Source organism: Pongo pygmaeus, chromosome 9, assembly GCF_028885625.2.
Source record: "Pongo pygmaeus isolate AG05252 chromosome 9, NHGRI_mPonPyg2-v2.0_pri, whole genome shotgun sequence".
NCBI classification, from domain to species: Eukaryota; Metazoa; Chordata; class Mammalia; order Primates; family Hominidae; genus Pongo; species Pongo pygmaeus.
Window position 1 is genome coordinate 113,936,460 of NC_072382.2, and position 11,421 is coordinate 113,947,880.

The 11,421-nt window shown below is 40.5% G+C and overlaps 1 protein-coding gene across 1 annotated transcript; it reads left to right on the forward strand.

Moving 5' to 3' along the window:
• The first annotated feature begins 2,772 nt into the window (after window positions 1-2,772).
• On the forward strand, window positions 2,773-10,573 carry PTS (6-pyruvoyltetrahydropterin synthase). The gene is made up of 6 exons (XM_054440282.2): window positions 2,773-3,202; window positions 5,361-5,440; window positions 6,982-7,004; window positions 7,400-7,456; window positions 9,935-10,005; window positions 10,199-10,573. The coding sequence occupies exons 1-6, from the start codon at window positions 3,120-3,122 to the stop codon at window positions 10,320-10,322; spliced, it is 438 nt and encodes a 145-aa protein (XP_054296257.1). The 5' UTR covers window positions 2,773-3,119; the 3' UTR covers window positions 10,323-10,573.
• Window positions 10,574-11,421: the final 848 nt, after the last annotated feature.

Sequence of the window (11,421 nt, forward strand, 5' to 3'; positions counted from 1 at the left end):
AACACCAGTCATGTTGGATTAGGGCCCATCCTAAAGACCTCATCTCAATACGTGTGCAACAATCCTATTTCCAAACAGGTTAAACTTCAACTCTGCAAATGCAGTGAAATATTTTATTAAAACAAACAAGTATTATTAATAAAAATAATTTTGCAGAAATTTCTCTTACTCTTTCACTTTATTTTGATTCTTTAAGTTGGTTTTGGAATGAGCAACTATTTGTGTAACCACTGACTGTTAGAGAGTATTTATCACTGAGGCAGTCCATACCTGGGAAATAATGTTTCTGTTCTGGGTGATCTCACAATAGTAATTCACTTATCTGTGGCTGTATTTTCTTATCTGTAAAATGAAAGTATTGAACTAAACAGTCTCTATCTCGAAAATCTCTAAATGTTATTTGAAGTTTTTTCTTTACAGTACAATGGGGTAGATGAGACAAACATCTGAAAATGTATGGAGAGTGTTTGCTAAATAACCTGTTAGTAGTTTAATGCAGAACAAACAGAATATATAGCTGTAAATAGGAGATATTTGAGGGAAATCACCATTTGAGCTTATTTCTATCGCCCCCATGATTTTATGTTTCTTTTTACAGGAAACTTTTCCAAGTCTGTTATTAATCACTGACTTGTCCTGCTTTTCATCATATACAGTGATGATTTTTCTCATATACAGTGGAGCTGTCCTCCCCAGTACCTGGAACAATGCCAGCCACATAGTAGATGCCCAATAAATATTTAGCGAAAGAGTGAATGGAAGCAAGAGGTGACATGATTCTGGGAACTGTGTGTAGTTTGGTTACTCTTGTGAGTAGATGTGAGGAAACAAGATCCTTTCACTCTCAATGTGTCTACACTGGCAGAAGAATTGCTAATATGTGTTCAGGGGTGTCTGTGTTCACACTATGCCAACCCAGAGTAATAAATGGGTCCATACACGCTTGTGGATAAGAATGGCTTTAGAATTTCCCTTAGTAAGAATCATTACACAACAGTCCAAAGGACTGTTGCCATGTGGTCCTATTTGTGCTCTCAAATTCTTGCTCTTTAAAAATTTTTTTTTTAAAGAAACAAGAGTATTAATCCTAAGCAAAAAGAACAAAGCTGGAGGCATCATGCTACCTGACTTCAAACTATACTACAAGGCTACAGTAACGAAAACAGCATGGTACGGGTACCAAAACAGATATATAGACCAATGGAACACAACAGAGGCCTCAGAAATAACACCACACATCTACAACCATCTGATCTTAGACAAACCTGATAAAAACAAGAAATGGGAAAAGGATTCCCTATTAAATAAATGGTGCTGGGAAAACTGGCTAGCCATATGTAGAAAGCTGAAACTGGATCCCTTCCTTACACCTTACACAAAAAGTTAACTCAAGATGGATTAAAGACTTAAATATCAGACTGAAAACCATAAAAACCCTAGAAGAAAGCCTAGGCAATACCATTCAGGACATAGGCATGGGCAAGGACTTCATGACTACAACACCAAAAGCAATGGCAACAAAAGCCAAAATAGACTAATGGTATCTAATTAAACTAAAGAGCTTCTGCACGGCAAAAGAATCTACCATCAGAGGGAACAGGCAACCTACAGAATGGGAGAAAATTTTTGCAATCTACCCATCTGACAAAGGGCTAATATCCAGAATCTACAAAGAACTTAAACAAATTTACAAGAAAATAATCAAACAACCCCATCAAAAAGTGGGTAAAGCATATGAACCGACACTTCTCAAAAGAAGACATTTCTGCAGCCAACAGACACATGAAAAAATGCTCATCATCACTGGCTATCAGAGAAATGCAAATCAAAACCACAATGAGATACCATCTCACGCCAGTTAGAATGGCGATCATTAAAAAGTCAGGAAACAACAGATGTTGGAGAGGATGTGGAGAAATAGGAATGTTTTTACACTGTTGGTGGGAGTGTAAACTAGTTCAACCATTGTGGAAGACAGTGTGGCGATTCCTCAAGGATCTAGAACTAGAAATACCATTTGACCCAGCCATCCCATTACTGGGTATATACCCAAAGGTTTATAAATCATGCTACTATAAAGACACATGCACCTGTATGTTTATTGTGGCACTATTCACAATTGCAAAGACTTGGAACCAATCCAAATGTCCATCAATGATAGACTGGATTAAGAAAATGTGGCACGTATACACCATGGAATACTATGCAGCCATAAAAAGGATGAATTTATGTCCTTTGCAGGGACATGGATGAAGCTGGAAACCATCATTCTCAGCAAACTATCACAAGGACAGAAAACCAAACACCGCATGTTCTCAACCATAGGTGGGAATGGAACAATGAGAACACATGGACACAGGGTGGGGAACATCACACACCGGTGCCTGTCGGGGAGTAGGGGGCTGGGGGAGGGATAGCATTAGGAGAAATATCTAATGTAAACGACGAGTTGATGGGTGCAGCAAACCAACATAACACATGTATACCTATGTAACAAACCTGCACGTTGTGCACATGTACCCTAGAACTTAAAGTATAATAATAGTTAAAAAAAAAAAAAAAGAAAAGAAAAAGAAACGAGGGTCTTGCTCTATTGCCCAGGTTGGACTCCTGGGCTGAAGGGATCCCTCTCCTTCTCAATAGCTGGGGCTACAGGAGTGCGTCACCACGCCCGCCTGGCTCAATTCCTGCTCCTTTTGGTCTATAAAGCGGACTGTGGCCCTGGGGTTCATCCGATAGAGTCACCAGTCACTGGAGCTTTACAGGAGAGAGTGGGAGGGGAGGCTCAGAGAGGTCACTCAGGACCCCAAGTGTGCCCAGACGGGCCCTAACTACGCGGCGTGACCTCAGGCGGGGCAAACACATCAAGGACACAGGGTCCCCACCCACCCTGACCGCTCTAGGGTATGCTTAGGTATCCCAACTCTTGCTCTCCGAAGAGATTCAGATAGCGAGAGACACCCTTAACTGTCTCCCGAGGCCGGGATTGGCCGGAGCGGAAGCGGAGACGCACTTCCCAGGGGCGCTCCTAGAGCGCACTGCGCAGCCGCAGTGGGAGAAGGCACTGGCCGCGCGGCGGGAGGGCTTGCGGGCCGAGCAGCGCAGACAGCGCCGGGAAGATGAGCACGGCAGGTGGTGGCCGTCGCTGCCAGGCACAAGTGTCCCGCCGCATCTCCTTCAGCGCGAGCCACCGACTGTACAGGTAGGGTGTGCACACAGGTACAGCGGCGGGCGGCGGGCGGCGGGCGGCGGCGCCGGGCCCCGAACGTCACCGGGGCGGGGCCGGCGGGCGTGCTGACGTCGGGCCCGGGAGGGTCGCCGGGGCTGCTGCGACTGCTGGGGCTGCTGCGACTGCTGGGGCTGCTGGGGCTGCTGGGGCTACGATGAGAACGGAGGGCGGCGCGCGCTGGTCGCCTTCGCGGGGCTTCCGGCGGCCCCCAGCATCCTGATGGGGGCTGGAGTGTCCCCAGCCCTGGAGGGGTAGGGGAGCTTGATGGTTAACAGAGCCGACTGCGGAGGGCGATGGCCCACGTCTGGGTGCGGGGCCCACACCCGGCTCTACGACTCGAAGAAACGTCTCTGCCCCTAGGAGTCCCTTGGTGTAGACCACAGGGTTGCTGTGAAACTCAGCAATGTTAAACTCGCCTATGTTACACAGTACCTGGCGCGGCGGAGACACCCAGTAAATGTTAGCTAAACTTGTATGCCAAGAGCATTGGCGACCATATCTAATGTAATTACAAGGCAAGTTTTAGCCCCTTTTTTACCAAAGACAGAATGAACCCAGTCCCTGGTGGTCTAGTGGCGAGGAGAAAAAAAAAAAAAAAAAAAAAAATGAGCCTAGACGTTCAGTTTCCGAAGCAGCATAGTTGGGATTTGAATCCCGATCATACATACTGCTTGCATGCACTGACGAGTTGATTTTGAGCAATTTTACCACGCACTAACAAGCTCCACTCTCTGGCCCTCCGTATCGTCGTCTGTGAAATGAGGATGACCGTTGCTGTCTAACAGGATTCATCCCTCCATTCGCTAAACCAGGGTTTGTTTCGTACTTGTCAGGGCTTGTGCTAGGTAACGGATGCATCAGGGATCTTGTATGGGGTTTCCAATCTGGCCTATTTTGTGGAGGGTACACTGAGAGAATTTTGTGCAAAAGACTTTAGCACTCTAAATACAAGAAGTGGTTGAGCAGGAGAAAGTGGGGGTGTGTTATTCCATTTTGCATTGCCACAAAGGAATACTGAGACTGGTATTTTATAAAGAAAAGAGGTTTATTTGGTTCTGCAGGCTGTACAAAAAGCATGGCACCAGCATCTGCTTCTGTTGAGGCCTCAGGGAGCTTCCACTCACGGTGGAAGGCGAAGGGGGAGCAAGCAAGCAACTCACAGGGCAAGTGAGGGAGCAAGAGAGAGGAGAGGAGGTGCCAGGCTCTTTTTAACAACCAGCTCGCCCATTAACTAATAGAGCGAGAACTCACTCATTGCTTCAGGGAGGGCACCAAGCCATTCATAAGGGATCCAATCCCATGAGCCAAACATCTCCCACTAGGCCCCACCTCCAACATTGGGGATCACATTTCAACATGACATTTGGAGGGGACAAACATCCAAACTACATTGGGGGGAATAATAAAGAGGATCTCGAAACAAAGGGGTTGTATAATAAGAAGCGTAAACACCTGAGGGTGGTAAGGCCTCACAGATGATGCAAAATTGAATGGATGGGTATAAGTATAAACATTCATTAAGCAATTTGTTTTCTGTCTGAGACAACAGCCAAAGATTGTAATTTTAAAAATTCACCTGCTTTGAATATTCCTCAACAGATTGGTAAAGTTCTCATGAGGCAGTAGTTGAGACATAGTATAAAGCAAGATTGCTAAATAGGAGACTTACCAGGTCATGTAATTTTTTTTAAATTTTTTTTTCTGGATGAGTAGTTTAGCTTCTGGGAGAAATGAGATAGTAAGCCACTTTGCGGATCACCATCTATGTTTATCATTATATGCTGTTATTTCATTCAGCACTTGCCTAGTACATTGTAGGCACTCAGTAATGTTGAATTGAAAAGTGGAAGGCCTATGAGCAGATCAGTTGCTGTGGAACAAGGGCGTTGAAGTTAAGGTTTGTTTGTGCTAATTTGTATGGTACAGTCTTCTAATTAGGGAATATGCCATGGTTTCTGACATATACATGAGTAATAAAATCAACATGATTTCTGACTCTCCCTTTGGTGAGCTAAAGTAATAAATTGGGAAACTTTTCAAAGTTCAGAGCAAATAATAAATATAAGGAACAGAGAAGGGGGTTTGAATGTGATACTTGTGTCATGCTCACTTTTTTTTTTTTTTTGGTCAGTAAATTTCTAAGTGATGAAGAAAACTTGAAACTGTTTGGGAAATGCAGCAATCCAAATGGCCATGGGCACAATTATAAAGGTGAGAGAAAAACTGATGACATTTCAGCCCTTCAATAAGGATGAAAGAGTATTCAGCAAATGTAGACATAATGAATGGGAAAACTTACGGACACAGTATGAATGCTTTGAGCCTTGAATAAGAAGTTAAATGGGAGTTCAGAATGAAAGGATCTGTTGTCTTGGTTGGGTGTGTGTTAAGTTTTACCTTGCAATTGTCAACTCTTAGAAACAGTCCAAAACAATGAATGGTTTAAAGCATTTTTCTTTGTCCTAGAGTACACAATAAATTTCTTTCTGATTAGGTATGGCTGAGGCTAATGTTAAAATTAGATTTTATTCTTTGAGTAAATAATGACTGACAAAAGGGGAATGTTGCCTAGGAATGTAATGTATGGCAGAAAAATAGGTTTGGTCTAAAGCTTTGCCAGCAGTGTTGCAAGAAAGTAGGTAATTTGTTCAAGGATAAGAGACTTGATTCTTTGAGGTACAGCCTGCCTTAAAAAACAGCTACATAAGTCATAGAATATAAAACAGTATGTGGCGTGGTGGCATAAAAAAAACAGACAAGGTGTCAGGAGATTAGGATTACTGGTTTAGCTACTGCTTCTTCCTTAATCTATGGTATCTCAGTCTCAGTGTACTCACTTATCATGTAATACCTAATGGTATTTGTACAGAACTAAAATACATAAATTCATAAAAGTTATTAATGTGTAAAGCACTGATAAAGTGTTTTTTTTTTTTTTTTTTTTTTTTTGAGATGGAGTTCTGCTCTTTTTGCCCAGGCTGGAGTGCAATGGCGTGATCTCCTGTCACTACAACCTCCGCCTCCCGGGTTCGAGTGATTCTCCAGCCTCAGCCTCCCGAGTAGCTGGGATTACAGGCACCCACCACCACGCCTGGCTAATTTTTGTATTTTTAGTAGAGATGGGGTTTCACCATGTTGGCCAGGCTGCTCTCAAACTCCAGACCTCAGGTGATCTCCCCACCTCGGCCTCCCAAAGTGCTGGGATTACAGGCTTGAGCCACCACGCCTGGCCAAGATTTTTCAAATGCTTCTCACAAGCACTTTTTAATTTACAAAGCATTACTTTAGACTTTGTATACATTCATGTGAGTAAGGGGATAAGAATTTAAGGCCCAGTAGTATTCCTTGTTCAGAAAGGTACTGCTCAGTATTGGACCAGCTTGCTGTGTAGCTGGACACCTGCAAGTACATTTTCTACTTCTACAGGCAGAGATTGAGCAGCATCTTGATGCTTCCTAGTGCGTTAACATTATAAGCAGAATTTACACCCTTTTCAGTCTTGGCTGAGTGCCTCTGCTTAGCCAAAGTTCCCACTAAGCTCCTTTGTCTTGCTTGCGTCTTGCTTTGGTTGATTAAAAAAAAAATTTAACTAAAATAACAGATGTTTTGGGGTAAATATTTAAGTATAGCTTTTGGGGACAGATCTAATAATTTATGTTGCCAACTTGTGCTTGTATGTTGCTAACTTGTGCTTGGATGTTGATCTGTTGAAAGTCATGCTGTTTTTTTTGTATTTTGTTTTCTTTCCATAGTTGTGGTGACAGTACATGGAGAGGTATGTGCAGAAAATATTTGTGTGGTTTTTGCAGATTGCTGGGCTCTCTTTCAGCCAGTGTGGTGGATTCTGTGTTGAAAACTGTTCCAGTCAGTGTTGCTTCATTGTTGGCCCTTGTATATGTGTGTGTGGTGAGCTGCTGCCATTCCAGGCCTCTCCTCTACCAAAGTGTTGTCTTTAATGTGCTGTATGTGGACAGGTAGAAGGGCTATACAATGAAGAGGATGCTTGAAGTACATGGTGCTTCCATGCTGAGGTCAATGATTATCTCTGGGATGAAGGCAAATGTGCAAATGTGGGAACAGTCTCTGCACATTGTACTGCCTTTAATAATTTGCCAGCCGTTTAATATGGAGAGCCTATGACAGTAATATTCACCTTTGTTTATTCTTTAGATTGACCCTGCTACGGGAATGGTTATGAATCTGGCTGATCTCAAAAAATATATGGAGGTAATGGCATGTTGGGTGCTTATTATGTGCTATTCCCTAAGTAATATTTGGTGGCCCCCTATCTACTTCCCCAACCAGTTATCTCCTAAGGTTCCATGACTTTGTGAATAGAACTGGATGTGGGTGTTGGGGAATAGTTGGAAGAACTACTCGCATGGCCTCTAAAGGTGTTTTGGTGACTTAACGGAAATTAGTCACAGTTGTGTTACAGTGATGGGAGGAAGTATAACATGCTCACCTTGTATTCCTTGTTGGAATATCCTGATTTCCTTCAGTTAACAAATTCTCCATTTCTTTTAAGACATAGCTTTCTCCTTGAGACTTACTTTCTTTTTTTTTTTTTTTTTTTTTTAATAGGCACAGAACCAATGCAAACTTTTCTTTTTGGTAGAGGTAGGGGTCTCACTATGTTGTTCAAGCTGGTCTCAAACGCCTCCTGCCTTGACCTCCCAAAGTGCTGGAATTACAGGCATGAGCTACTGCTCCTGGCCTTCTCCTTGGAGCTTTCTCTTCCCTTTCTGAATATTCCTTGTACCTTTGATCATAGATTTAGACACCACACCGTGTTGTTCATTCTAGCTTTATTATAAACTCAGCAGAGCAGTACATCATAGAGATAACACACAAGGTGTTCAATGAAGAACTTAACTGATTGTGTCATTATAGAATTCTTGCACTGTAAGAGACTTTGGAGATTATTCAGACCAACTTATTCAACCCACAGATTAAGGTTGAGAGTTGCTGAACAGTTAACTGACTTGCCCCAGGTCATGTGGCTAGTCATTTGCAAAGTTGGGAGTAGATTTCTTTCCATCCAGCTGTTTTATTATGCCGTCATTTCACTTGCAGCTTAGTTTTGTTCTGAAATTTGACATTTGCTTTGTTAAAATGATGTTATTAGTAATGATTACTTCTTTTACATTACTTATTCATATATTCAACAAATTTCTCTACTTTGCATCAGTTTTTGAGCTAAGTATACAAAGATGAATGAGATGTAGCCCACAGAGTGTATACATTACTTTTTCTAGGAGGTGAAGAATATTAATTGTTAAATAACTTGATTTAATAAATGAGTAGAAGAATGAGTGAATGAAGAAACAGCACTGTGCTCAAAATGCTTTAGGAAAGTTATAGAGATAGGGCCAGCATGCATTTATGGGGCGGGGGTCGGGAGGCAGGCGGGGAGAGGAGGAGAGAGAGAGACAGACAGAGACAGGAGAAGAGGAGGGGGAGGGGAGGAGAGGGAGGGGAGGAGAGGGGAGGGGAAAGAAAGAAAAAGAAAAAGAGAAAGGAAAAGAAAAGAAAGAAAAGAGACAATACAGCAACATAAAAGGCCTCAACATATGACTAAATACTGGAGGAGGGCTTCTCTATGCTGTTTTCTGCTTTTGTATGCCTGAAGGACACCACACTTTCATCAGTAAAAGTGGCTCATCATGGCATATAGAGTAAAGTTAGAGCCCTACTATGGGGGAAGGATTGCTTGAGCCCAGGAGTTCAAGGCTGCAGTGAGCTATGATTGTCCCACTTGCACTCCAGCCTGGATGAGAGACCCTGTCTCTAAAAACAAAACAAAAGAAAACAAAAAGCCCTGCATAAGAGGCTTTAATGGAGAAATTGGGACTGGAACTGGGATTGAAGATGAAGCAAGGATGTCTGTTTTCTTGTTATTTATGTGGAACATCCCTTCATTGGATATATTTCAACAACTGTTTGATCTAGGACTTACTCTTTTTGTATGATTCTAGTTTTTCTCAAGAAATGATTGCTATTACTGTTATTAATGTACCCTTCTTGAAACTACATCCTATGGAAAATTAGATTTTTTTTCACAGATTTTTTGCAATAGCTAAAAGCAAAAACCTAGAAAGAATAAGGCAATTTAATCCTTGCTGATGATGAGGAAAAACATTATGTTAATATACATGAGCATTAGGGAGTAATAGTCTTTACATATTTATATTTTTCCTTCTATGAGCCCAAGATCATTCTTAAATTATTCCTCATAGCAAAAATTTAGAACTACTTACATAATTTCAGTCTAGATCTGCTTTGTAAAATGTAGTAATCACTGGATCTTTGTCCTTATGATATTGTGGCATTGTTCCATAGGTGTGACAGTGTTATGGAAAAATATTTGTGCTAACTGTTTGGACAGGATTCACGAAGTGTTAAAACTGAATTCCGAATTACAATGGCTTGTGTTTCGAGAAAGCTCCAGGAATTCCCTGCTTTTTGGTTTCTCACCTCTTTTTATTCAGTAACAAGTATTCCTAATCATTACCGACAGCTGGGCCTGACTTTATTTTACAACTTGAAATTTTGTAACGTTGCCTTGTAAGACTCAAATCTAGTACTTACAAGTATTTAGTTAGTGGCTAAGTGATAAGGTGAGATTTAGAGGCATACGTGGACCAATTTGGAATTTGAGTCATAAATGGAGTCAATGATATTTTCCCTTGGTTTTATCTCTAGGAGGCGATTATGCAGCCCCTTGATCATAAGAATCTGGATATGGATGTACCATACTTTGCAGATGTGGTGAGGTGGGTGGCACTATATCTTGCCTTATATGGATTGTAAAACAAGAATTGCTTTGAATACTTTGTTGTGTGATTTCTGAAGTTTTAATTTAATGAAATCTTTCGAAACTAGAATTTCTATTCACTGTAAGTACTAAACATGAAATTTTATTGTTTGCATTTTGAATTTTTTTTGTTTTTGTTTTTTTTCCTATAGCACGACTGAAAATGTAGCTGTTTATATCTGGGACAACCTCCAGAAAGTTCTTCCTGTAGGAGTTCTTTATAAAGTAAAATTATACGAAACTGACAATAATATTGTAGTTTATAAAGGAGAATAGCTATTGAGGTTAACATTGCACAAAGCCCAATTTCTTTCTGTGTTTGAAAAAGATTTTGATCCCATTGGACTATTAAGAGGTCAACACGTGATTGTTGTACGTACACATTGTGCTCTGGAGTGCCTATTTATTGAAATCATTGTAAGACCTGTTATAAATTTAATTCTATTTAAAACCAAACTTGTAATATATCCTGAAAATCATTGAGAGTCTTTTATTTATAAATTAAAAATCACTTCATTTTCACAAAATGTTTTGGTGTGGGATTATTTGAAAGCAAAAGAAATCTAATTTTGTTTTCTCCATTACCTCATTTTTAGTATTCATTTTTACTTGGTATAATATACATGATTAAAATGCTTATATGACTTCGAGTAGGTGAATCTTATAAGAAATAAAATTCAAGTGACCACAAAGTCTGGAGACAATATATATATTTTTAATAGATTGAACTCTCTTGATTACTAGTTGTTGGGTGTGCTGAAGGCATAAGTGGATTCAGTGAAAATCAGACACACAAATCATCTGAGGCAATCTGTTGTGGGTACATGTACAAAGATGGATGGAAATGCTGCTTTAGAGCACATCGTTCATTACAATTTTGCACAGCGTATTGAACTATGAATTGCTAGTGAGGAAAAACACATTAAACATATCATGGAATATCAGTAAATTATTCAGTGTACTCATCTGAATTTCTGAACCTTATGGGCACTTGAATAATTTCAACTCAGAAGACTGCAGAATAATCATATATTTTAAACTCTAAAAAATACCATAAAAAGGATCAACTACCATATAAAATATTTCCTGTATATAGTTTTTCCTAATTGATCCCATTTTGTTCTGATTATTAAACTTACTATATGCTTGGCATTCTTCTCTGGGATCTTTTCCTTGTGACTAAATCCACAAGAAAGTATTTGCTTACTTTGCACAGAAGACTGTTCTGTGTTCTTGTTTGTATTCTAAATGTCTTAAATGCAGGGTTCTGATTTTCTCTCCACATAGCAACTAGTATACAATGAATTCCCAGAATGTTGTTGCCTGAAAATAGTAAAAGGACTTTTGCAGTGATTACTATTCTAGAAAAACTTGC